The 27,574-nt window shown below is 44.7% G+C and overlaps 2 protein-coding genes and 1 long non-coding RNA gene across 4 annotated transcripts; 1 reads left to right on the forward strand and 2 right to left on the reverse strand.

Annotated features, from left to right (window-relative positions):
- Positions 1-804: 804 nt before the first annotated feature.
- On the reverse strand, positions 805-7,297 carry chodl (chondrolectin). The gene is made up of 8 exons (XM_035949864.2): positions 6,890-7,297; positions 4,987-5,162; positions 4,752-4,918; positions 4,486-4,643; positions 4,343-4,393; positions 3,930-4,007; positions 3,106-3,202; positions 805-2,758 (listed from the first exon to the last, which is right to left on the reverse strand). Exons 1-8 carry the CDS (start codon positions 6,975-6,977, stop codon positions 2,677-2,679), a joined length of 897 nt encoding a protein of 298 aa, XP_035805757.1. The 5' UTR covers positions 6,978-7,297; the 3' UTR covers positions 805-2,676.
- On the forward strand, positions 1,878-17,406 carry LOC118470544 (uncharacterized). Its single transcript, XR_008600400.1, has 4 exons — positions 1,878-1,996; positions 2,116-4,410; positions 4,527-6,997; positions 7,231-17,406. It is a non-coding gene; the product is annotated as an uncharacterized LOC118470544 (long non-coding RNA).
- An 875-nt stretch (positions 17,407-18,281) lies between these two features.
- galnt11 (UDP-N-acetyl-alpha-D-galactosamine:polypeptide N-acetylgalactosaminyltransferase 11 (GalNAc-T11)) lies at positions 18,282-27,468 on the reverse strand. 2 transcript variants are annotated; one of them, XM_023274001.3, is made up of 12 exons: positions 27,271-27,468; positions 26,368-26,637; positions 26,027-26,150; positions 23,836-24,002; positions 23,593-23,718; positions 23,187-23,436; positions 22,982-23,099; positions 21,475-21,627; positions 21,067-21,285; positions 20,611-20,715; positions 20,403-20,540; positions 18,282-18,972 (listed from the first exon to the last, which is right to left on the reverse strand). In XM_023274001.3, the coding sequence occupies exons 2-12, from the start codon at positions 26,588-26,590 to the stop codon at positions 18,841-18,843; spliced, it is 1,755 nt and encodes a 584-aa protein (XP_023129769.1). In that variant the 5' UTR covers positions 26,591-26,637; positions 27,271-27,468; the 3' UTR covers positions 18,282-18,840. The 2 variants fall into 2 exon arrangements, with proteins under 2 accessions (XP_023129769.1, XP_023129768.1); XM_023274000.3 differs by having other exon boundaries at positions 27,286-27,467.
- Positions 27,469-27,574: the final 106 nt, after the last annotated feature.

The raw sequence follows: 27,574 nt of genomic DNA on the forward strand, positions 1-27,574 counted from the left end.
AACTGCAGTCTAAATCCTATCAGTCAGAGATCAATGATTAATCAATAATAGATATAGAAGTTTTATGCAAATCATTCCTGGTTGAAGAACCAAATATTCACATGTATTTATAGATCAATCAGAAATCATTAGGTATCAATCAGAGATCTATAGGTATTAATCATGTATAATAGTATCAGAGATAATTTTTTTGTAAAATGTCTCATTTAAAGTTATTTAGTGTCACGGAAGCAGACTTTGACATTTCAGGTTTATTTGTGGATCAAAGCTGCTGCTGCTGGATGCAGTTTTTAATCAGGATTCTCAGTAAAGAACCAGTTTAACCTCCATCACTCCCTGGGACACCGCAACATCTGTACAACTCACTGCCTTCTGTCCTTGACAAAACCATGTGGTCACAGCAGACCTGATTCCTCTGGGTCCAGACCCAACCCCTCTGGGGTCAGACCCAAGCTTAGTGACGGTGGAACAGCAAGTAGAATTCTTCTTAAAATGTCAGCCTGTAGGTTGTAGCTGGTTACCGTCAGGCAGCAGGAAGAAGAAGAAAGCTGATTAAAATGATCCTGATACCTGCAACCTCCATCAGGTGAGTTTTGAAGATCATTTTGATAACATTCTGTGATTGCAGCTTCACTGGGAGTTTTTTTTGTTTTTTTCCTCTATGACAGTGAACGGATGATCTTTGGACAAAACAAGGCATTTGAGGAAACTGATGAACATTTTTGGACCTTCTGGAGCAGACGGCTGATCGATTAATGCAGAATGAAATGAAGGTTAGTTTGAGCTGCAGAACAAACACCAGCACCTGTTTTCAGTAAACATTTAATGAATGCTCTGAGAACACAGTCACGGTTCTGAAGGCACATTTCAGTGTTGGTTCATGTTCAGGATTTTAAACACTGAGATCTGCTTTATATTCTGACAACAGGATCAATACATGGAAAACACAATCAGCACATTCACGTTCTACTGGGAAGCTTTGGATCAACAACAAATTCAACATTTTTATTAGTTTCTCAGATAAAAAGAGAAGGAGAGCAGAGATCCTGCAGGGGGCACCAGCAGCTCTCTCAGTAAACCCAGCACTAGCAGATAAAAACACCTGCAGTCATCAATCAATCAACCCAAAGTGATTATTACAGATTAGATTCAAGCAGTACATGTTTTCTGATTCCTCTAGGTTTTAGACTGTTGATCAAACTAAACAAAACATCTGAAGATGCAAATTTTAATCCTGGAATCTTTTCATCAGTCAGAAAATAATCAGCACATTTATCAATAATGGAAACAATAATTATTTACAGTAGTATTGTATCTGCAGAATAAACAACATTCCCATCACCTGTGTTAGTACAAAGATGCAAATATTCAACAAGTTTTGGGTTATCAATCAATAAAACTACATGTCATACAGTGGACATTTTTCTGTCAGTGACACTTCTGGTCACTTCAGGTGACCTCCAGCATGTTTGAACTTGGGAGCTGGTCTGGGGTCACTAAGGATAGTTGGACGGTAAGTTCCCTAAGAAAGTCCTCCAGCAGCTCAAACATAAGAACAAAATGAAAATGTGCTGGGAACAGTGGTGCTGTCTACTGATAAGCAGGGAGGAGGAGACAGACACAGGAAGACATCCAGTGATCTGCTCCAGACCGCCACCACAATGGACGGAAAAGTTTCACGTGGTCGCATTGAAGCGAGTGAATGACGATCATCAAACTTTACTTGTTTAACAGTGGTGGAGAGAAGGACTTCTTCCATGGCTCTGTCCTGCCTGATGTCTAAACTATTTATCAGCTAGTGAGGCATTTAGGGACCATCAATAAACATTGTGTCTATCCATAATACTTTAACATGAACTGTAGTCTGAGTGACGCCTCCTCTGGTCTCTACAGGATTAAATAGGAAGAGGCTCCACCTGCTGGAACAACCTGGAACTACAGCTGATCTGTGTTTTTTTTCTCACATTCATGACCTTCTTATCATAAATTATTAACGGTAATTCATTGATTAATCATTAACATCCATCAGTTATTTTCAGCAGTTAAAAGTTGATGTTGAGGATTTTTGACTGACCTCAAAGAAATCTGACTCGTGTCGTGTTTTCATTTTGTCAGCTGATCTGATCTATAAAACATCCTGCAGACCTGCTGCTCCACACTCACCAACCAAACTCCCTGTAATGACTCCGCCCAGATGATGACTCCTCCCCCTGTAATGACTCCACCTCCACAATGACTCCTCCCCCTATAGTGACTCTACCCAGATGATGACTCCGCCCCCTGATGGCCACTTCTTCCCATTGCCGCTAGTTGCTCCTCCTTCATGAACGTCTATCAACACATTGAGCCAGCAGAATAAAAGCAGCTTGAAAGGAAAGAAGAAAGAGAAGAGGAAAAGGGAAGAACGATGAAATAATGGAAGAGGAAAAGGGAAGAACGGTGAAATAATGAAAGAGGAAAAGGGAAGAACGGTGAAATAATGACGAGAGCAGAAACATGAGAGACTGAAGACTAAACCTCAGAAAGGAAAGGAACGATGGGAGCAGGACATGAACTTCAACACTTGATCAGCAGTTCTGAATGAAAATCCAAAGACAGCCTCGGATGACATCACCACATGATGACGACAGTGATTGGGCGAGCCATGTGCAGCATTGTGCTGTGATGTCACTGATGTCAGACCTCCATGCTGTTGGTTTTGGGTGTCCTGGAGATCCACAGGTTTGATTGGTCGGCAGCGGTCTTGGTTTCGGGGTCACTATGACGACAGATGACAGTCAGACTGATGTCCAATCACCGTTACTCTGACCCTAACCCAGCAGCAGGGGGCGCTAATGCTGCAGTTGCTATCATTAAACCACCATTTAGGATGGAGCTTCAGCTGGTAATCCAGAAGATCTGACAAACTCTCCTGCAAAACCTTCAACTGCCCAATAGAATAAAAGCTACCATTTCCACAAATGGATGGAAGCTTTAGAACCTCCTAACGGAACTTCAGAACCTCTCAGGTGTTCTAAAGACACTTCAGAGAACTCTAACAGCAGCTAATCGTGAACTTTAACTTTGGGAACATTCTGGGATTTGTAGTTCTTTGGTTCTGCTCACCTTCTGCTGATCCTCTGAAAACAAGAAGTCCCAGAAGCCACCAGGATGAGCAGCAGCAGCGGGATGGTCGGGATGACGATGTAGAGCAGCAACATGCCTGAGAAGATGGATGGAGAACAGGAGAACGTTCTAATGAAAACATTAGACTGGAGAATGTTCTAACAAGAACATTAGACTGGAGAACAAGAACATTAGACTGGAGAACAAGAGCATTAGACTGGAGAACAGGAGAACGTTCTAACAAGAACATTAGACTGGACAGAAGGAGAACAAGAACATTGGACTGGAGAATGTTCAAATGAGAACACTAGACTGGAGAACAGGAGAACGTTCTAATGAGAACATTAGACTGGAGAATAGGAGAACGTTCTACCAAGAACATTGGACTGGAGAACATTCTAACAAGAACATTAGACCGGAGAACAGGAGAACGTTCTAACGAGAACATTAGACTGGAGTGCAGGAGAACAAGAACATTAGATTGGAGAACATTCTAACAAGAACATTCGACTGGAGAGCAGCAGAACAAGAACATCAGACTGGAGAACATTCTGACAAGAACATTAAACTGGAGAGCGGCAGAACAAGAATATTAGACTGCAGAACATTCTAACAACATTAGACTGGAGAGCAGGAGAACAAGGACATTAGACTGGAGAACAAGAACATTAGACTGGAGAACGTTCTACAAGAACATTAGACTGGAGAATGTTCTAACAAGAACATTAGACTGGAGTATAGGAGAACACAGAACATGTAAACATGACGAGAACATTCTAAAGTGAGAACATAGTGACATCACATGAGGTCATCGGTGTTCCTACCTGAAGGTCCAGCTGTGGTGACCTCAGAGGGAACCTCCTCACCTGCAGACTGAGTGACCACGCCCCCACCTGCAGTCACTGCAGATACACAACACCTGATGTGACCGTTGTGTTCTACTTTTGTGTTCTACTGTTGTGTTCCACTGTTGAAAAGCATGTGACAGGCGTGTGACAGGCGTGTGAAAGGTGAGTGAAAGGAGTGTGGCAGGCGTGTGAAAGGAGTGTGGCAGGCGTGTGACAGGCATGTGAAAGGCGTGTGGCAGGCGAGTGAAAGGCGAGTGGCAGGCGTGTGACAGGCATGTGAAAGGCGTGTGGCAGGCGTGTGAAAGGTGAGTGAAAGGAGTGTGGCAGGCGTGTGAAAGGCATGTGAAAGGCGTGTGGCAGGCGAGTGAAAGGCGTGTGGCGGTCCTTACCTGTGTCCCTCCCTTCAGGTGAGTCGCTGTGCTCCTTCACCAGGTGGCTCTCTGAGGGAAACACACAGGTGATTTTACATACGTAGGAGTGAGGAAAGCTGCCTGACATGTTTCCGGTGGCTGAAGCTGATTGGTCGACTCACCTGGTTTGTATTTACAGATGAAATTGTGCTTCATGTTGCAGCGGTCGTCGTTCCATTGGTAGAGATAAGCCCCACCCAGACCAGGAAGTGCGGTGGGCTGATGGTACATCACGACACACGCCTCGCCGCCGCAGGATGGCTCATCCAGGTACCAGTTCCTGCATCGGCATCATCACCATGGTTACCAGCAGCATCTCATTCACTGTGGCTATGTCAGGGGAACCCGACGGTACCTGCTACAGTTGTGTTTCTGACATCACACTCACCTGAAGGTAGCCACGCTGCCGTCGGTCCACTGGTACAGCTGTGGACAGGAAGTGAAGGAGTTGCCGGGTTCAGTTTGATCCACGCGAGTCAGACCGATCCAGAAATCTCCGTCAGAGATCCCTCCTCTGCCGCCCGAGGCTCCGCCCACCGCACCTGAACGCAGCTCCTGATGATGAGGAGGAGGAAGGTGAGGAGGGGAAGCAGAGGCAGCAGAAGACCAGGTGTGTGTCTCACCTGCAGCAGGTTTTCGATGTCTCTCTGCTCTGTGGGACTCTGGATGCTCAGCAGCGATCCCCCGTCCATCTCACAGGCCTGGACCGCCTCCCTGAAGGCCACGCGGCTCGACACGTCCTGGAAGTATGCCATCTTGTAGCAGGGACGCTGGGGACCGCCCACACACACCGTCTGACCTGCACACAGAGCCCCGCCCCTGTCACTGGACCCATGATGTCATCACTGCATCATTTACCACACTTCAGTTACCTGGAACTATATGGCAGCAGCGGAACCACAGATCATAAACAGTTTATTATTTTAAATATTAAATCATAGAAATATTCCACTCAGTTCAACCGGATGCTGAGAAACGCTTCAGAACCTGGTTCAGTTTATTAGGAACACTTCAGTAGTTTACCTGTTGATCTACGGTAACAAGAGTTAAAGTTAGCGGAACGATGTTCTACAGATGTTCAGGTTTACTTGATCTTAACGACCTCATTAATCTCTGATTATTATGTCAGTCTGAAGATTTTAAGCAAGGCAGAGGATTAAAAGGAACAGTTACATATTTATACATACACACACACACACACAGATTCTTTTCATTCAAAAATGATTTTAAAGTGAAATGTGCAGCAATAATGACGACACAAAATGCTAATGCAGGAGTCAGTGACAGAACATTACAGGTGTGTGTGTGTTTTAGTGTGTGTGTGTGTGTGTGTGTGTGTGTGTGTGTGTGTGTGGCTGCAGCAGTGATTAATACAGTGTTAAACAGCCTCAGGGCTACTTTAAGTGATTAGCTGGATTCTCTTCTGCACCATCATCAGTTTGCTGTTGAAGCTGCTGAGGAGCTCCGTTTATCTCCGTCTGTCTCTGCTTCTGTGACCAACGTTCGGCTGCCAGCGTTGCTCTTATTCAACAAGAATCAGGATTTTCAGGTTGAAAAAACAAGCCACTGAGGACAGAAATGAATTAAAAATATACTCAGTTTGGTGGAGGATCACGGTTGAAACATCTCCATCTGCAAATTAAATATCAACTAATGCTGCAGCTGTACCTGGAGGTACCATGGCAACCACTCACCAAGAACAACGTCCCCCAAACCTCAGAATAACATCCCAGAAACCTCAGAACAACATCCCAGAAACCTCAGAGCAACATCCCCAAAACCTCAGAACAACATCCCAGAAACCTCAGAACAACATCCCCAACCCTCAGAGCAACACCCAATTGTGACAGTCTTGAAAAGACCTTCTAATTACTCCTTGAAGGTGAAATTCTAGAGTTTATCCCAAACTAGATTTGAAATAAACTGACTTCAAACCGTCTATTCTATGAAACATTTAATGGATTAAAGGATTTAAAAAGCTAAATATAGAACAGGTCATTTTAAGGTAACAGAAACAACTGATGCTGTTTAAAGCTTGTGTTTGTTCTAGACAGAATTCAGTGATTAAATGATGCAAAGTAATATCTTATTGATCGGCTAGTGGATTTATCAGTGAAGGATTAAATATTCATCACAGGAAAACATTTAATCCACCTCAGGAAGGTGTTCAGTTTTAGAAGCCATCTGTGATCTGTTCAGAGGATCCAAATCCAGCAGGACTCTTAGGTCCAGGATCAGGTCTAGTCCAGACCAGAGTACGGACTAAACATGGAGAAGCAGCATTTAGCTGTTCTGGAACAAACTGCCAGTGGAGATTAAACTTTGACCAGATGTAGACACTTTAACTCCAGGTTAAGACATTTATTTCTCATTCAATGCGTGAAGCTATTGTTGAACTCTCTGCTCCTCTCTGTGATGCTCTGAATGTTTTCAGCACTTTGGACTGTCTGGAACATGAAGGTTCTATAGATAAACTAGTCATTCCTTAGAAGTTCCAGAAACTGACCAAGTGGTAAAAAGACTCACCGCTGACCACCCGAGCTGCTTCATCTGGAACCAGCATCACCATGAGAACTGCCAGCATCAGCAGCCTCCCCGGGTTCAACGGCATCATCCTCCGGAGGAAATGTTCCAGTAGGTTCCAGCTACACGGTGTTCTCTCAGGGTTCTCTCGGTGTTCTCTCGGTGTTCTCTCAGTGTTCTTTAATTTTTAAATTTAATTGTTTATTTAATAGGGACAATGCAATTAACATAGCTTCAATACAGTTCATGAATCCGATGTGTTGCATGTAGAGTTTCAGCTAGAGCTAATTCTCAACTCCTGTCCCTAGTTGGGCTTTTAAAAATATCTCTTGGTGTTCTCTCAGGGTTCTCTGCTCAGCTTCATGCTGCTGTGTCTCTGTGAGCAGCAGGGAGTGCTTCTGCCTCCTCCCTCCTCATCGATCGGCCCCAGCTGCAGCCTCCTCAGGGGCCCCACACTTTAATTTACTTATGCAGACCGACAGCTGATTGGCTCCTGCAGAGCAGCTGATCAATAGATGATATCTGCTGCTGTGAACAACACTTCATGCTTCCTCTGCATCAATCGTCTCCATGATTCACACACAACAAACTCCTCGTTGTGGATGAGAAATGCTGTGAAATCATCAGAAGTTTCCTTCAGTATATCAGTAATACATGATGCTCGTCTGTTCATCCACGAAACACTGCAGAGTTCTGCTGAGCTAGGCCAGCTGTTTTCCTCTGCCTGAAGTCTTTCTGCTAAGCTAGGCTAACAGTTCCCACCTGTTTCCAGTCTTTCTGCTAAGCTAGGCTAACAGCTCCCACCTGTTTCCAGTCTTTCTGCTAAGCTAGACTAACAATTCTAACCTGTTTTGTCTTTCTGCTAACCTAGGCTAACAGTCTAACCTGTTTTGTCTTTCTACTAACCTAGGCTAACAGTTCTAACCTGTTTCCAGTCTTTATGCTAAGCTAGGCTAACAGTTCTCACCTCTTTCCAGTCTTTATGCCAAGCTAGGGTAGCTGTTTTCCTCTGTTTCCAGTCTTTGTGCTAAGCTAGGCTAACAGTTCCCACCTGTTTCCAGTCTTTATGCTAAGCTAGGCTTACAGTTTCCACCTGTTTCCAGCCTTTGTGCTAAGCTAGGCTAACAGTTCCCACCTGTTTCCAGTCTTTATGCTAAGCTAGGCTAACAGTTCCAACCTGTTTCCAGCCTTTGTGCTAAGCTAGGCTAACAGTTCCCACCTGTTTCCAGCCTTTGGGCTAAGCTAGGCTAACAGTTCCCACCTGTTTCCAGCCTTTGTGTGAAGGTAAGCTAACAGTTCCCACCTGTTTCCAGTCTTTGCAAAACTAGGCTAACAGTTCTAACCTGTTTCCAGTCTTTATGCTAAGCTAGGCTAACAGTTCTAACCTGTTTTGTCTTTCTGCTAAGCTAGGCTAACAGTTCTAACCTGTTTCCAGTCTTTATGCTAAGCTAGGCTAACAGTTCTAACCTCTTTCCAGTCTTTATGCTAAGCTAGGGTAGCTGTTTTCCTCTGTTTCCAGTCTTTATGCTAAGCTAAGCTAACAGTTCCCATCTGTTTCCAGTCTTTCTGCTAACCTAGGCTAACAGTTTTAACCTGTTTTGTCTTTATGCTAAGATAGGCTAACAGTTCCACCTGTTTCCAGGCTTTGCTAAACTAGGGTAACAGTTCTAACCTGTTTCCAGTCTTTATGCTAAGCTATGCTAACAGTTCTCACCTCTTTCCAGTCTTTATGCTAAGCTAGGGTAGCTGTTTTCCTCTGTTTCCAGTCTTTGTGCTAAGCTAGGCTAACAGTTCCCACCGGTTTCCAGCCTTTGGGCTAAGCTAGGCTAACAGTTCCCACCTGTTTCCAGTCTTTGTGCTTAGCTAGGCTAACAGTTCCACCTGTTTCCAGTCTTTGCTAAACTAGGCTAAAAGTTCTAACCTGTTTCCAGTCTTTATGCTAAGCTAGGCTAACAGTTCTAACCTGTTTTGTCTTTCTGCTAAGCTAGGCTAACAGTTCTAACCTGTTTCCAGTCTTTATGCTAAGCTATGCTAACAGTTCTAACCTGTTTCCAGTCTTTATGCTAAGCTAGGCTAACAGTTCCCACCTGTTTCCAGTCTTTATGCTAAGCTAGGCTAACAGTTCCAACCTGTTTCCAGCCTTTGTGCTAAGCTAGGCTAACAGTTCCCACCTGTTTCCAGCCTTTGGGCTAAGCTAGGCTAACAGTTCCCACCTGTTTCCAGCCTTTGTGTGAAGGTAAGCTAACAGTTCCCACCTGTTTCCAGTCTTTGCAAAACTAGGCTAACAGTTCTAACCTGTGTCGTCTTTCTGCTAACCTAGGCTAACAGTTCTAACCTGTTTCGTCTTTCTGCTACACTGGGCTAACAGGTCTCACCTTTTTCCAATCTTTATACTAAGCTACGATAGCTGTTTTCCTGTTTCCAGTCTTTATGCTAAGCTAGGCTAACAGTTCTTATCTGTTTCCCGTCTTTATACTAAGCTAGGCTAATTGTTCTAACCTGTTTTGTCTTTCTGCTAAGCTAGGCTAACAGTTCCCACCTGTTTCCAGTCTTTGAGCTAAGCTAGGCTAACAGTTCCCACCTGTTTCCAGCCTTTGTGCTAAGCTAAGCTAACAGTTCCCATCTGTTTCCAGTCTTTCTGCTAACCTAAGCTAACAGTTTTAACCTGTTTTGTCTTTATGCTAAGATAGGCTAACAGTTCCACCTGTTTCCAGGCTTTGCTAAACTAGGGTAACAGTTCTCACCTCTTTCCAGTCTTTATGCTAAGCTAGGGTAGCTGTTTTCCTCTGTTTCCAGTCTTTGTGCTAAGCTAGGCTAACAGTTCCCACCGGTTTCCAGCCTTTGGGCTAAGCTAGGCTAACAGTTCCCACCTGTTTCCAGTCTTTGTGCTTAGCTAGGCTAACAGTTCCACCTGTTTCCAGTCTTTGCTAAACTAGGCTAACAGTTCTAACCTGTTTCCAGTCTTTATGCTAAGCTAGGCTAACAGTTCTAACCTGTTTTGTCTTTCTGCTAAGCTAGGCTAACAGTTCTAACCTGTTTCCAGTCTTTATGCTAAGCTAGGCTAACAGTTCTAACCTCTTTCCAGTCTTTATGCTAAGCTAGGGTAGCTGTTTTCCTCTGTTTCCAGTCTTTATGCTAAGCTAAGCTAACAGTTCCCATCTGTTTCCAGTCTTTCTGCTAACCTAGGCTAACAGTTTTAACCTGTTTTGTCTTTATGCTAAGATAGGCTAACAGTTCCACCTGTTTCCAGGCTTTGCTAAACTAGGGTAACAGTTCTAACCTGTTTCCAGTCTTTATGCTAAGCTATGCTAACAGTTCTCACCTCTTTCCAGTCTTTATGCTAAGCTAGGGTAGCTGTTTTCCTCTGTTTCCAGTCTTTGTGCTAAGCTAGGCTAACAGTTCCCACCGGTTTCCAGCCTTTGGGCTAAGCTAGGCTAACAGTTCCCACCTGTTTCCAGTCTTTGTGCTTAGCTAGGCTAACAGTTCCACCTGTTTCCAGTCTTTGCTAAACTAGGCTAAAAGTTCTAACCTGTTTCCAGTCTTTATGCTAAGCTAGGCTAACAGTTCTAACCTGTTTTGTCTTTCTGCTAAGCTAGGCTAACAGTTCTAACCTGTTTCCAGTCTTTATGCTAAGCTATGCTAACAGTTCTAACCTGTTTCCAGTCTTTATGCTAAGCTAGGCTAACAGTTCTAACCTGTTTTGTCTTTCTACTAACCTAGGCTAACAGTTCTAACCTGTTTTGTCTTTCTACTAACCTAGGCTAACAGTTCCCACCTGTTTCCAGCCTTTGCTAAACGAGGCTAACAGTTCTAACCTGTTTCCAGCCTTTGTGCGAACCTAACAGTTCCCACCTGTTTCCAGTCTTTGCTAAACTAGACTAACAGTTCTAACCTGTTTCCAGTCTTTATGCTAAGCTAGGCTAACAGTTCCCACCTGTTTCCAGTTTTTATGCTAAGCTAGGGTAGCTGTTTTCCTCTGTTTCCAGTCTTTATGCTAAGCTAGGCTAACAGTTCTAACCTGTTTTGTCTTTCTGCTAACCTAGGCTAACAGTTCCCACCTGTTTCCAGTCTTTGCTAAACTAGGCTAACAGTTCTAACCTGTTTCGTCTTTCTGCTAACCTAGGCTAACAGTTCCAACCTGTTTCGACTTTCTGCTGACAGTTCCCACCTGTTTCTAGTCTTTGCTAAACTACGCTAACAGTTCTAACCTGTTTCGTCTTTCTGCTAACCTAGGCTAACAGTTCTAACCTGTTTCCAGTCTTTATGCTAAGCTAGGCTAACAGTTCCCACCTCTTTCCAGTCTTTATGGTAAGCTAAGGTATCTGTTTTCCTCTGTTTCCAGTCTTTATGCTAAGCTAGGCTAATAGTTCTAACCTGTTTTATCTTTCTGCTAACCTAGGCTAACAGTTCTAACCTGTTTCGTCTTTCTGCTAACAGTTCCCACCTGATTCCAGTCTTTCAGCTAAGCTAGGCTAACCGTTCCCAACTGTTTCCAGTCTTTGCTATACTAGGCTAACAGTTCCCACCTGTTTCCAGCCTTTGTGTGAAGCTAAGCTAACAGTTCCCACCTATTTCCAGTCTTTGCTAAACTAGGCTAACAGTTCTAACCAGTTTAACTTTCTGCTAACCTAGGCTAACAGTTCTAACCTCTTTCGTCTTTCTGCTAAGCTAGGCTAACAGTTCCCACCTGTTTCCAGCCTTTGTGTGAAGGTAAGCTAACAGTTCCCACCTGTTTCCAGTCTTTGCTAAACTAGGCTAACAGTTCTAACCTGTGTTGTCTTTCTGCTAACCTAGGCTAACAGTTCTAACCTGTTTCGTCTTTCTGCTACACTAGGCTAACAGTTCTCACCTTTTTCCAATCTTTATACTAAGCTACGATAGCTGTTTTCCTGTTTCCAGTCTTTATGCTAAGCTAGGCTAACAGTTCTAATCTGTTTCGAGTCTTTATGCTAAGTTAGGCTAACAGGTCTAACCTGTTTTGTCTTTCTGCTAAGCTAGGCTAACAGTTCCCACCTGTTTCCAGCCTTTGTGCTAAGCTAAGCTAACAGTTCCCATCTGTTTCCAGTCTTTGTGCTAAGCTAGGCTAACAGTTCCACCTGTTTCCAGCTTTTGCTAAACTAGGCTAACAGTTCTAACCTGTTTCCAGACTTTCTGCTAACCTAGGCTAACAGTTCTAACCTATTTCGTCTTTCTGCTAAGCTAGGCTAACAGTCCTAACCTGTTTCGTCTTTCTGCTAAGCTAGGCTAACAGTTCCTACCTGTTTCCAGTCTTTCTGCTAAGCTAGGCTAACCGTTCCCACCTGTTTCCAGTCTTTGCTAAACTAGGCTAACAGTTCTAACCTGTGTCGTCTTTCTGCTAACCTAGGCTAACAGTTCTAACCTGTTTCGTCTTTCTGCTAAGCTAGGCTAACAGTTCTCACCTCTTTCCAATCTTTATACTAAGCTAGGGTAGCTGTTCTCACCTCTTTCCAATCTTTATACTAAGCTAGGGTAGCTGTTTTCCTCTGTTTCCAGTCTTTATGCTAAGCTAGGCTAACAGTTCTAACCTGTTTCATCTTTCTGCTAAGCTAGGCTAAAAGTTCTAACCTGTTTCGTCTTTCTTCTAAGCTAGGCTAACAGTTCTAACCTGTGTCGTCTTTCTGCTAACCTAGGCTAACAGTTCTAACCTGTTTCGTCTTTCTGCTACACTAGGCTAACAGTTCTCACCTTTTTCCAATCTTTATACTAAGCTACGATAGCTGTTTTCCTGTTTCCAGTCTTTATGCTAAGCTAGGCTAACAGTTCTAACCTGTTTCGAGTCTTTATGCTAAGTTAGGCTAACAGGTCTAACCTGTTTTGTCTTTCTGCTAAACTAGGCTAACAGTTCTAACCTGTTTCCAGACTTTCTGCTAACCTAGGCTAACAGTTCTAACCTATTTCGTCTTTCTGCTAAGCTAGGCTAACAGTCCTAACCTGTTTCGTCTTTCTGCTAAGCTAGGCTAACAGTTCCTACCTGTTTCCAGTCTTTCTGCTAAGCTAGGCTAACCGTTCCCACCTGTTTCCAGTCTTTGCTAAACTAGGCTAACAGTTCTAACCTGTGTCGTCTTTCTGCTAACCTAGGCTAACAGTTCTAACCTGTTTCGTCTTTCTGCTAAGCTAGGCTAACAGTTCTCACCTCTTTCCAATCTTTATACTAAGCTAGGGTAGCTGTTCTCACCTCTTTCCAATCTTTATACTAAGCTAGGGTAGCTGTTTTCCTCTGTTTCCAGTCTTTATGCTAAGCTAGGCTAACAGTTCTAACCTGTTTCATTTTTCTGCTAAGCTAGGCTAAAAGTTCTAACCTGTTTCGTCTTTCTTCTAAGCTAGGCTAACAGTTCTAACCTGTTTCCAGTCTTTATGCTAAGCTAGGCTAACTGTTCTAATCTGTTTTGTCTTTCTGCTAAGCTAGGCTATCAGTTCTAACCTGTTTCCAGTCTTTGTGCTAAGCTAGGCTAACAGTTCCCACCTGTTTCCAGCCTTTGTGCTAAGCTAACAGTTCCCACCTGTTTCCAGTCTTTGTGCTAAGCTAGGCTAACAGTTCCACCTGTTTCCAGCCTTTGCTAAACTAGGTTAACAGTTCTAACCTGTTTCCAGTCTTTATGCTAAGCTAGGCTAACAGTTCCCACCTGTTTCCAGTCTTTGTGCTAAACTAGGCTAACAGTTCTAACCTGTTTCCAGTCTTTATGCTAAGCTAGGCTAGCAGTTCTCACCTCTTTCTAGTCTTTATGCTAAGCTAGTTTAGCTGTTTTCCTCTGTTTCCAGTCTTTATGCTAAGCTAGGCTAACAGTTCTAACCTGTTTCGTCTTTCTGCTAAGCTAGGCTAACAGTTCTAACCTGTTTCCAGTCTTTGTGCTAAGCTAGGCTAACAGTTCTAACCTGTTTCCAGTCTTTCCTAAAGTAGGCTAACAGTTCTAACCTGTTTCCAGTCTTTATGCTAAGTTAGGCCGTCATATATTAAACAGTGTGGATCTGTCCATCTGGTCATGTCTGTTCACTTTTTACATGTGTGTGAAGCGCTGAATGTCTTTGTTGCCAGACGGAGACGTAACAGAGGAACAGAGGAACTCTGATGAAAACAGTTAAAGTGCTGCAGTGAGTTCCAGGATCCCGTCATTAGATCAGTTTACTGACACAATTAGACTCTGAAACTCAACCTGCCAGCTGAAATATGACACATAATTTAGTTTAACACCATCACACTGTTGGAGGCAGGTGGAGGATCAGAAGGACGGGTGGAGGTGGAGATAGAGGTGGGGGTAAATCTGAAGGTGGAGATAGACGTGGGGGTAAATATAAAGGTAGGGGTGAAGTTGGAGTGTGTGTTCTACCCAAACAGTGCTCCTTGTTCTCTCTAACACATAATGACCCACTGGCTCTCCATCATTGCCAGTATTGATCACTTTATTGATCGACTGCAGGCGGCCGATCGTCTCGTCGTCATGCAGAAACACACTCCACTTACTGCTGAGTATCACACACACACACACACACACACACACACACACACACACACACACACACACGCACACAGACACACACACGCACACACACACACACGCACACACACACACACACACACACACACACACACACACACACACACACACACACACACACACACACACACACACACACACACTGCTAACCCAGTAACCAGGCTGATCGGATCCATTTTCCAGATAAAACACTTTCAAATGAGTCCAGAGGAACTGAGAGATGACGGAATATTTCTGGAAGGATTCAGAAAAAACTGCATTTCTGCCTCCAGTCTGTTCCTTCATGTTCTGGAAGTGGAACCTTGCAGTAAAGCTCCAGTAGAACCCTGTCTAGATGTAGTACTAGAGGGTAAATGTAGTATTAGAGGGTAAATGTCGTACTAAATGGTAAATGTAGTACTAGAGGGTAAATGTAGTGTTAGAGGGTAAATGTAGTACTAGAGGATAACTGTAGTACTAGAGGGTAAATGTAGCGTTAGAGGGTAAATGTAGCGTTAGAGGGTAAATGTAGTGTTAGAGAGTAAATGTAGTATTCGAGGGTAAATGTAGTACTAGAGGGTAAATGTAGTGTTAGAGGGTAAATGTAGTACTGGAGGGTAAATGTAGTATTGTAGGGTAAATGTAGTACTGGAGGGTAAATGTAGCACTGGAGGGTAAATGTTGTATTAGAGGGTAAATGTAGTACAAGAAGGTAAATGTAGTGTCAGAGGGTAAATGTAGTACTAGAGGATAGATGTAGTATTAGAGGGTAAATGTAGTACTGGAGGGTAAATGTAGTACAACAGGGTAAATGTAGTACTAGAGGGTAAATGTAGTGTTAGAGGGTAAATATTAGAGGGCAAACGTAGACCAGCTGTAGTTCCTGGTTGTTCTGAGAAACAAAGACATAGATTCTTGAGACTGGATCAGAATGTCTCTACTTTGTCCTCTGATTCTTGTGTTTGCTGCAGAGTTAGAGAACAGGGAAGACGCTGGTTCCTGCTGCTGGTTCGTGGAGCTGCGCTGGAAGAAAACTTGTCTTTGACTGGAGACGTGAGAAACCTGGAAGGATCCCTGTAGACCTCAGACCCCAGGAGTCCAGCAGAACCAAAGCCATGGTCAGAAAATAAGGAGCAGGTTCCTGGAGGTTCTGCAGCCAGAAGGACGGAGCCAACAAATGAAGACTAAAACAGGTTTTAGAACACAGAACAAAGTTAATCTGACATATGTTCCTGTTGTTGCTGACAATGGCTGTCAAACTAGAACTATCTGAGTCCACGAAGACCCTTCTTTTTTAAAAAAAACATTCTTTATGGAACTAAAAATGGTTCCTTTATGGCTTCACTGCAAAGAATCATCTTTGATTTTAACACCTACGTTTTTCTGAGTCAGGATGGTTAAAAAGAACATAAAGAACTCTTTGGAAAGTAGTTCCTTTAAGAATTTTTTGTTGACAGAAGCTCTTTGGAGCACTTTTTGATGATTCTTGAAGCACCTTGAGGGTTCTTTAAGGGACCATTGGAAGAAATGGTTCTTAAAGAGATCTAAGATTTGTGGTTTCACGGAGCTAAGCAGGGATGTCGGGACACAGAATATCTGAAAGACTCTTTAAGAGGGAAACAACAGCTGCTGGAAAATTTTATATTAAAACATTTTTCTAAACTATCTTTTTGATGGAGAACAAGAACACAAACAGCAGCGACCTGTCCATCAAAGCGCTGCAGATCAATAACGTTTTTCTCTATGTGTAAATGTGGATCTATGAGTCCGATCCGATCCGAACATCCAATCAGCCGGCAGCTGCTCAGACTGCATGATGACACATTAACCTGCTGTGTGTTTGTCTGTCCCTGTGAGGACCAATGGCGTGTTTAAATGAGCAGTATATCTGAAGACACAAACACAAACGGTCTGAAAAACAAGAACATCATGTCAGGGCGCCACAGAACATGTTCTCATAAAATATCCCTGCAGCTGCTGTGTTCAGAGATCTGAGTGTCTGAAGGACAACGCCGTGGTCAGAGTTTGAACTTATTTTGATTGTTTCAGATCATTGACCAGGTATTTGTTCTGAGGGGCGTCATATCAGCAGTTGTTTCCCTCCAGTTAAGAACACATATAAAATGGAGGCTCAGAGTTTCCAAAGACTCCTACAACTCTGAATATTCTATGATGGAATCATTGAAATCATGAATCTTTGTCATAAAAACAATCATGTATTGGTTCTTTCATAGATTTATTATTGGTCTTCTGGAAATATAACCAAATCTGCTGGATTATAAATATACAAGCAGAAATGTTAATATTTGGTTAAATTAGTCATTTTCACCTCACTTCGGTTCTTTTGGTTTTCATTCACAATATTCTGGTTATCTTTGACTCCTCTGAACAGAATTGGTTCAGTTCCACTAAATTTGTCGTCTTTCTGACTCAGACTTGTTTCTTCATCAGTCCTTAGGTTCTAGATGGGTTTAAGTCAGGACTTTGGGGAGACCAGTCTAGAACCTTCATTCCAGCCTGATGGAACCATTTCTTTACCACATCTGATGTGTTAGGATAACGTTATTTTTTATACCGACAAATCAAAGATAAGATGGTTTTACCTTAGCTGACATGTTTCAACTGCAACTGCAGTCTTCTTCAGAGCGTCATCTGACGTGTGCTGACGTGTCCTTTTTTTATCAGGTGGCTGGTCTGACAGATCTGTCACACCCCCATGAGCTGCTCCATGAACCGGGACGAGGGGGACTACACCCTCTAATACCTGGGACTCCATCCTCCAGAGACCACCGGACGGCGGGGGGCGTGGCCTATCTGACAGATTCTGACAGATCTGTCAGACTGGTCACATGATAAAAAGGACACGTCAGCACACGTCAGATGACGCTCTGAAGAAGACTACAGTTGCTGCTGAAACATGTCAGCTAAGGTAAAACCATCTTTGATTTGTCGGTGTAAAAAATAACGTTATCCTATGATAGTTAACGACAAAATGAACATCATCCAAATAAATACGTCTGATGTGTGTTTGGGCTCATTGTCTGGTTCAAACATCCAACTGTGTCCAAGATCAACCTTCTGCTGATGGTTTTAGGTTTTCCTGAAGAATGTGGAGGTGATCCTCCTTCTTCATTATTCCATTTACTTTGTGGAAAGCTCCAGTTCAACAGAACATGATACTGCCACCTCCATGCTTGATGGTAGGTTTGGTGTTCTTGGGGTTAAAACCTTCAGTTTTTGTTCCATCTGACCACAGAACTTTCCTCCAGAAGGTCTTTTCTTTGTCCATGTGATGAGTGGAGCTTTAAGGTTCTGCTTCTAGGGGAAGAACTTCCTTCTTCATGGATCCTCTAGAACCCTGTGGACACTGACAGCTGTGTTCCAGCAGCTTCTCATTCATTCAGACCTGCTTTCTGATGGTTCCTGGTTGACTCATGACCATCCTGACCAGTCGTCTGTCAGCAGCAGGTGGTAGTTTGTGTTTTCTTCCTGATGATGGCAGTAACACACCTGACTATTCTATTCTATTCTATACCATGACAGGACCTTCAGAAAATCGGATGAACACAGCTTCCTACATCACCAGAACTGATCCTTCAGTTTGTTCTCGGTATATTCTAGACCAGCAGACTCTAATAAATCTATCGTTAGGGTTAGAAAACATAATGCAGGATTGTTTTTGTGATAAAGATGTTTTCAAATGATTACATGATAGAAAATTCTGAGTTCTAGGAGTCATTGAAAACTAAAGACTGTCAATATGTATATTTAAAATGTGTTCACAATTGTATGTGTGTATATGTGAGTGTAAACGAAACAGAACAAACATCACCGACTGGCTGACAAACACAGAACAGTTTACTGGAAACCCAACAGAACCCGTGAAGTGGTGAACATCCATCTGTGATCTCATGTTGAGGATTTATTGATGATGAAACAACACAAAGACGGACTTTAAAAAGTGACACAAAGATCACCACATGGCATCATTCTGACATCAGATGTTACATCATAGCGTCACTTTGAGAAAAGTCATCCAGTCTAAGTTAAATGTGTCGCTGCCTCACAGGAAAAGCTGAGGACAGCGAGTCGTCCCATCACACAGGACTTCATCTCTTTGACAGAAACATTTGGCTTCAGGACCTTCCAGGTCTCTGAAGGACTTGTCCTGAACTCTGCTTCACTTCTTCTGGAACAGATGAAAACAGCATGGAACACCCCTTGATGGAAATTCCAATCATTTCAGGACCTTCTAGGACTGTCCATCCGGCCGTCTCCAGTCTCTCCTGGACAGACGGTTGGACGGACGGTGGGAGTGTTTTAAAATCAGCTGCTTAAAACAGAATCATGAGCAGTAAAATCATCCTGAGCTGCAGAAACTAAAACTAAAACCTTTAAAAAATTTGTCCCGATTGTCTCGAAGACACAGCTGAGGACGTCTGTCTGTCCATCATGTCCTCCTCAACCCTCTAGCTGCCACTGCTGTGCCTGAGAAGCGTTGCATATCGCCATAGAGACGTAACCCTTCGGTCCAATTGGCTGAGCAACGGCCAGACACTGACCAACCGAGACCTGGTAGAGACGATTGGACTTCTGCAGGAGACAGAGAGGCAGGTTTTCATGTGTGTAGAAGATATGTTAGAACATTGTCCATCAGTTATTTAGAAGAAGTGAAAATGTAATATATTCTAGACTCATTACACAAAGTACAAATATTTAAAGCCTTTAATTGTTTAAATTTGGTCATGATGGTCTTTTAGCTAAACAGAATAAAAATAACAAGTATTATTTTATTTCATTTTGAATTTCAGTACACTGTATAAAGAGAGTTTCTCTCTGGGTCTATTTCAGTAACGAACCACAGTCATGGAGAAGACTGCTGACCTGAAGGTTGTCCAGAAGATGATCATCAACAACTTCAACAAGGAGCAGAAGGTCCGAAAAGGCTGTTAGCAGATTAATGAAAGCAGACTGAAGGTAAAAGTCAAGCACCAAAAACTGAACAACCAGCAGAGATGATCAGAGGACTGTAGAGAAAAGATGGTTCAAGAACTCTGGAGAACTTTGCAGGACCAAGGCTAGAGTCAGAACATCCGGAACCACCAGATGTCTCCAGGAAAGGAGCTACAACCATCACATTCCTTCTACCAGGATACTCCTGGACCAGAGACAGCAGATCTGATCTGGGCTGAGGAGAAACAGAGCCAGACTGTTCTCAGCGAATCTGCTTTTCATCTGGAGATCAAGGTTCCAGAGCCTGAATGAAGAGTGGAGAAGTTCAGAATTCAAGTAGTCTGAAGTCCAGAGAGAAGGTTCCTCAGTCTGAGAGGGTTTCTGATGTTGGTCCACTGAGTTCTATCAAGTCCAAAGTCATCGCAGTTTCGAGCAGCAGGTTGTAGAGTCTTCACGCTTCATCTGCTGACAGGCTTCATTGGAGATGCTGGTTTCCTTTACAGCAGCAGCTGATCAGACTACTGCTCATCAAGGGTTTGACCAGGATGTGACTGTGCTTGATTGGCCTGACCTGGACCACACAGAACCTCATGTGAGGTGTTGTCAAGATGAAGACGAGAAACACTTGACCCAAAACTAGAGCTGAAGGCTGCCATCAAACCAACCTGAGTTTCATCAACTCTCAGCAGACCCTCAGGCTGGTCTCCTTCATGACACACTGATGCCTTCATTCATGCTACAGGAGCAACAATAAGGCACTAGGTGTAGAAAGTAATCTACTTTAAACCCTTTTTTTTGATTGATCTTGGGAAGTATTCTAATATTGTGAGATAGTGGATTTCTGATTTACGTGAGCTGAAAGCCACAATCATCAAAATTAAAACACAGAAATGCCTTCAATATTTTATTTTATGTGTAATCAATACAGACAATATGAAATTTTACCTTTTTGAACTAAGTTATAAAAAGGGCTTTTTCACAATATTCTAATGTGGTGAGATGCAGCAGTACATTCTACTAGTGCTAGTAGTATATTATAGTTTCTAGATGTACATGTGAGTGAGTCTCACCCCCAGTGCCCACTGCTGCGACCCCCCAGAGCCATGGCACTTCATTAATCGAGGCGGGTCGAAGGTTCGGACCTCGGATACATCGAGACACAGCAGCCCTGCCAGGACCAGCTGGCCCTCCTCGTCGTAGGCCCAGTCCTGCAACAGTCCAACCGTCAGCATGCAGGACACATCAAACAGGTGTTCTGTGGGGGGGTCATGTGCTCACCTGTTCAGCATCTCGAGGGTCACATGGTCGCAGGACAACAGCCCCCCCCTTATGACTGGCTCGGCCCTGAGCCACCAGGCAGCGGCCGGTTGCTAGGTTACGAAGCTGGAAGAAGGACGCCGGGTGTTAGTGTGAACACAGGTAAAGAGCGGCAGCCAGTTGCAGCAGCTCCGACCCCTCTCTTTGTTTATAGTGACCTTTTCGCACTTTTAGCTTTTCTGTACTTTTTTTCTTTTCTCCAATCGTCGCTTCAGCACACGTCCATTCCTTGGTGTTAAGCTGGTGAGACTGCTGCTGTGTTTTTTCTCTGCATTTTTACACTGTGTGTTTCTATTTATTCTGTACTGCCTTTATACTATTTTTTTTCTCCTTGGAGCTGCTGTAACGGTGAACTTTCCCCACTGTGGGATCAATAAAGTTTATCTTATCTTAAAGGTACCAGGTGTGTTCAAGTACCCGTCCTCGCTGCAGGACTTTTGGTCGCCTCATGCCTTTGTTGATGAACAGTGGCTGTTGCTGCTTGTTGCCGTTGGCGACGGTCTGCATGTCGGGGTAGACGGTGTCCAGGTACCAACGGAACGAGCGACACTGCAGCCGCTGCCGCAGCACCACGCGCTCGCTGATATCACCGTAACCACGGTCACGCAACTCCGGACGCAGAGACAGATACTGCTCCTGATTGGAGGAAAGAGACACGTGGCGTGGTCAGAGGACGCTTGTGTGTGTGTATTAATGTTTGTATTAACATGTGTATTAACGTGGTTATTAACGTGTGTATTAATGTGGTTATTAACGTGTGTATTAATGTGGTCATTAGCGTGTGTGTTAATGTGTGTATTAACGCGTGTATTAATGCGTGTGTACCTTGTATTCATCCATCCACACGTGTGCCAGCCGCAGAGAATTATGGGCCATGGTGTCCTGTCCGCCTGGAGAGCCGTAGGGTCGGCGCTTCCTGAAGATATGGCCGACTCTGGAGCACGGGACGATGATCAGCTGACCACCACACATCCAGATCTGAGGTGATAGATGCATACATCACATGTATATACACTCACCAGCCACTTTATTAGGGACACCTGTTCCATTGTTTAACACAAATAGCAAATCAGCCAATCACACAACCGCAACTCAAGACGTGGTCCAGACAACCTGCTGAAGTTCAGACTGAGCATCAGAATGAGGAAGAAAGGAGATTTAAGGGACTTTGAACGTGGCGTGGTTGTTGGAGCATTTCAGAAACTGCTGATCTACTGGGATTTCCACCAACAACCATCTCCAGGGTTTACAGAGAACGGTCTGAAAAATATCCAGAGAGCAGCTTGTTGATGTGACGGTCCGAGGAGAACGGACAGACTGGTTGGAGATGATAGAAAGACAACAGGAACTCAAATAATTACTGGTTCCAACCAAGGAATGCCAAAGAATACCATCTCTGAATCACACGTCCAACCTTGAAGAAGATGTTCTACAGAAGCAGAAGACCACCGGGTTCCTGTCAGCTAAGAACAGGAAACTGAGGCTACAAGTCACACAGACTCACCAAAACTGGACAACAGAAGATTGTAGAAACGTTGCTGGTCTGATGAGTCTCCATTTCAGCTGCAACATTCAAATCGTCAGAATTAAACACAATAAAGCATGGATCCATCCTGCCTTGGATCAACGGTTCAGGCTGCTGCTGGTGTAATGGTGTGGGGGATATCTTCTTAGTACCAACTGATCATGGTGTAAACTCCACAGCCTACCTGAGTATTGCTGCTAACCATGTCCATCCCATAATGACCACAGTGGACCATCTTCTGATGCTACTTCCAGCAGGATAATGCTCCATGTCACAAAGCTCAGATCATCTCAACCTGGTTTCCAGAACATGACAATGAGTTCTCTGTCCTCCAACGGCCTCCACAGTCACCAGATCTCCATCCAGTAGAACCTTTAGATGTGGTGGAACAAGAGGTTGGATCATGGATGTTCAGCCGACAAATCTGCAGCAGCTGAGTGATGCTATCATGTCAATATGGGCCAAAATCTCTGAGGAACGTTTCCAACAGCTTGTTGAAGGTATGACACCAAGAATGAAGGCAGTTCTGAAGGTAAATGGGGTCCAACCTTTAACTAGCGTGGACAGTGAGTGTGTATATATAACCCTGAGTGCAACTTTTTAAACTGAAAGCTCTGCAGGAGCTCAGACTTCAGCAAAAAGTTCAGAGGAGCAGACATTTTTGTGCTACAGGATCCCAGGGATACAATGAGGTAGATCAGATTCACCAAACTAAAAGGAAACACCTGGAACTCTGTAGAACTCTGCTTCTGTGGACACAGAGGTCTTCACTGACCAGCTAGTCTGTCCACTGTTCCTCTAACTCACCCTGAAGGAGATCTCCAGGTTCTCTCCGCCCCAGATGTCCATGCCAGCATCGTATTGACCAAGCTCCATAAAGTACTTCCTGTTCATAGCGAAGAGCCCACCTGCCATCGTGGGAGACCTGAAAGGGAGGAGCATCAGAGGTCACCTGATCACTGAGTTACCTGATGGTCAGTCAGCTGTTACCTGATGGTCAGTCAGCTGGTACCTGATGGGTCCTGTAGCACCCTCCGGCCCGTTGAGCTCGGCAGGGGGTACGGGGTCCCACTTGAAGTGCAGGCCCCAGTTGAAGCCGCCCCTGACGATGGGTGAGGGTGAATAGGCAAGCGTGTCGGCAGAGATGATGTCGATGACGGGGCAGACGACGGTGCGGCGGTCCTTCTGGATGGGGGCCAGCAGAGGCTGCAGCCACGCCTGGTTCACCTCGCAGTGACTGTCCAGAAAGACCAGCACTTCACCTGGACACACAGACAGGTGAGTCCACATATACTTTGAAGGTAGCATGTAGGCAGCAAGGATGTGAGGATTTACAGAAGTCAGGTCCACTTGAGGATTTAATTGTGAACCAGAATGTAGGAAATAAAGGAAAGAGGGGACCAAACGACAGAACGTACCTGTGGCATGTGAGGCTCCTATCATGCGTCCTCTGATGAGTCCTTCTCTCCTCTGGTTTCTCACCAGCTTCACCTTCCTCTGCAGCTCCTCCCGGACATATCGATCCAACTCGTCCTTCAGCTCCTCTGGACCGGCAGACAGACATGGAATTATTATTATAGTATCTATGGAATGTTAGCGTCACCTACAGATACTGAACCAATCAAATCACAGTATTCAGCTCATCCGTCCCTGGGCGTTACCAAGCTCGCTGTGGTCGTCCACCAGGATGATCTCGTGCAGCAGGTAGGCTGGCGTTCGGTCCAGCACGCTGTGGACGGTCCTCAGCAGAGCGGAGAAGGCCTCATTGAAGAAACAGATGACTACACTGGCAGAAGGTAGAGCTGTAGGATACGATTTGTCCCAACACCTGGGAGACATTTAGGATCAGTAAAGAGGGGCTTTCAGACTGAAAACCAAAGTCGGTACTAGAAGTTTATGGAAATGTACCGTCTACAGCTGTGGTCCAGCAGAGAGGAGGCCCCTGAGCTATATCACTTGATGGGCTCTAAACTGTATCTCCTCACTGTAATCAGATTACCTCCGAATAGATCAGTAGAGTACTGTCTCTGATGTCAGACTACAGCTCAGATTTCATGGACTAAATTCAGGCTCCACAGCAGGAACTCAGTGGAACTAAAGTAAGGTTCTTTGGTTCCTCCTTCAGTCCTCCTCAGCATGGAGGAAACCAGAGTCCACTCATTTCTTCCCTGTGTTCTTCAGCTGCTCTTTGCTGGAGGGGTTCTGTTGCTCTACCTTTCTCTGGAGAACACCTCAAAGGTTCTGCTGGCTTCAGGACTCACACTGTCCAGGTCCTGGTTCCACTTGGTTCTAGTGGAGAAGCTCTGGTGTGATGTTGTTCTCTGGATGTTCTCCTGCTGGAATGTTCCTCTTCTTCATCTGGTCAGCCAGGATTCTGGTTCCTCCTCAGACCTTCATGCTGCTTCTAGAAATGTCTTCAACACCTTCTGACCTCATGCAGCCCCAGATCATCACACTCCCACCTCCGTGCTTCACTGTCAGGACTCTGCATCCACTGTGGTAGTCCTGGTCAGGTTCTCACCAAACATCTGGACTCCATCTGAGCCCAACTCATTGATCTTCATCTGACCAAAGAATGTTCTCCAGCATCCATCAGGCTTCTTCTCATGTTCTTCAGCAAACTTTCATCTGGAAGTTTAGTTCTGAGCAGCAACCAGGTTTAGTTCTGGTCCTCCGTCCATAGAGGTTGATGTTCTGAAGGTTCCTCACACTGTCTGAGCTTCACACTAACTCTGGTTTCCATGGAGAACCCCTGAGCCAAGTCTGAAGCAGCTGCCATCTGTTTTTACAGCTGAATGGAGGAAGTAGTTCACTGTCTGTGGAGTCATTTTAGGAGCTCCGATTAGTGGAACGATGACTCCTTCTAGACCTCCTGATTAGTGGAACTATGACTCCTTCTAGACCTCCTGATTAGTGGAACTATGACTCCTTCTAGACCTCCTGATTAGTGGAACTATGACTCCTTCTAGATCTACTGATTAGTGGAACTATGACTCCTTCTAGACCTCCTGATTAGTGGAACTATGACTCCTTCTAGACCTCCTGATTAGTGGAACTATGACTCCTTCTAGACCTCCTGATTAGTGGTACTATGACTCCTTCTGGACCTCCTGATTAGTGGTACTATGACTCCTTCTGGACCTCCTGATTAGTGGAACTATAACTCCTTCTAGACCTCCTGATTAGTGGAACTATGACTCCATCTAGACCTCCTGATTAGTGGAACTATGACTCCATCTAGACCTCCTGATTAGTGGAACTATGACTCCTTCTAGACCTCCTGATTCCTGCTGACTCTGTGCTTCACTGGTTTTTAGTTGCTCACTGATCTTCCTCGATCCTTTTCCATCTTTGTCGAGTCTCTCAGTCAGATGTTTCTCTTCCTCTGTTCAGTTCTTTTCCATGTGGAGCCATGATGCAGACATAGATAGACCCAGTCCATAGGTCCAGGACTGAGAAGGTTCATTTAGAACCATGTTCATCAGGTAGACTGACTGGAATCACAGCTGCACTCACTTTGGTTCTTTGAGTTCCTACTTAGGAGCTGAATCTTCAACAAAGTCTTTATAAAGGATTTATTTCTGTTGGCTCTTCAGAGGAAATCTTTAGTTCTACTTCTGTGATTCCTGAGGGGTGATACCGTTTAGAATCAGGTGACATTCAGGTGATGTTTAATAGGGTGTCCTCACTGCTGTTGTTGATTGTATTTTATTGCTCTTTAGTGAAAATGTTTGTGGAGTTTGAGCTGATTATAATGAGATGTCATGTGACAGCTGTGACAGAGCAGCTTAACAAGCATCAGCTGTCAGTTGGGTCGGTGAGCGGCCCGGTTCGGTATCAGCCAGTTCTTACTTGGAGTCTCTGGTATCAGGCAGCTCTCTGTGGTAGCCCAGCCTGTTGGAGATGAGGACGTTGAAGGCGTGTCGATGATAGCCAGTGTCCCGGACCTCTTGATCCGCCTCGTTGAATATCATCCCTATGGACAGATGGTCAGCAGAAGTCAGACCACATTCAGTTACCAACATCCACCGGCTAGGGTTAGAAGGGTTAGAAGGGTTAGGGTTAGTAGGGTTTGTAGGGTTAGGGTTTGTAGGGTTAGGGTTAGTAGGGTCTGTTAACAATGTTTTTATCATCAAGGACTCACACAGGACGTTGTTATTCTGAGAGCACCTGAAAGCACTGCTGCCACTCACCCATCTCCGGGGACAACTCTGCTCCCTTATTGGCCGGCAGAGGACGACGCTCCGCCCTGCGGTCAGCCAAACCTCTGGTGATTGGTTGGCTGGGGTGCTGCAGGGGGGTCCTGCTGCGGCCAGGCTCCGCCCCCAGAGAGAAGTAGAGGAAGAGCAGGACGGACCAGGTGGCAGAAGTGACGAGACAGCCATAGCAGAAGTAGCGCAGAGTGACACTGGCCATGGTGGCCGAGCGAGCATCGCCTTACATCACCTGCTGAGAGAGACCACCTGAAAGAAGCAGCATTGATTATTACAGGTAGACAGGTCTCCCACCTGTCTGTCTGTTTCAGCCCTCTGGAGCATGTCCTGCTGTTGGACAGAGCAGTCTATATTCACTATTCAATAACCAATGAGACTCAGTAACACGTCACAGCAGCTGATGTCAGCAGACACCTGAGGACAGGTGTCAGGTCTCATTCACCTGGTTAATTATTCAAACAGAATGACAACAAGTTCCGTCCACGTTCAAAGGTCCATTCAAAAATCCACACTTTTAAAGACAGCCGTCTCACCTGAACACTGGAACCAGCTTGATGCAGAATCAGACCATGGGCTGCTGTTTTATGTTTCATTTCCTGTTTTCTAAACGAGGATTTGTTTTATCTTTGGTGAATCTCAGGAGTAAAGCAGATCTGATCTGTAAAGCTGCTGGTGGTTAGCTGGAATTCAGTAGAAAATAATCCACCCTGATGGTCTACATCCACTCTAACCATAGAATCGTTGCTTCTTCTGAGCTGCAGCTTAAAATCTTAAATCCTGTCCGATAATGGAACTAAATGGCAAGCCACAATTAGCCAAACTCAGATTCGAGTTTCCCCTAAACGCGTTCCTTTCCGGTGTTCCTGCCGATTACAGTCCTACCTGATCGGTACTCACGGTGTTTTGCTCCCAGCTTCTCCGCGGCTCGTTCCAGCCGCTCCGGCTACAGGTCTGTTCGCAGCTGCGGCTAAAAGCGGCAGTTTTTCCAACGGAACTCTGAATGTAGACCACAGCTCCGACACATCACAGGTCCGTGGCTCGATGGTTCCTCCTCCCGGGGCTCGATTGTTCCTCCTCCCGGTGTCCGTAGTTTCACCGACTACCTTCTTCTGCTTTCGCCTCCTCTTCTTCTTCTCCTCCTTCATTTCCGGAAGAGCAGGCCGTTTTACTGCCCTCCACTGGTCTC

The sequence above is a fragment of the Amphiprion ocellaris genome, chromosome 22, assembly GCF_022539595.1.
Source record: "Amphiprion ocellaris isolate individual 3 ecotype Okinawa chromosome 22, ASM2253959v1, whole genome shotgun sequence".
Lineage (NCBI taxonomy): Eukaryota > Metazoa > Chordata > Actinopteri > Pomacentridae > Amphiprion > Amphiprion ocellaris.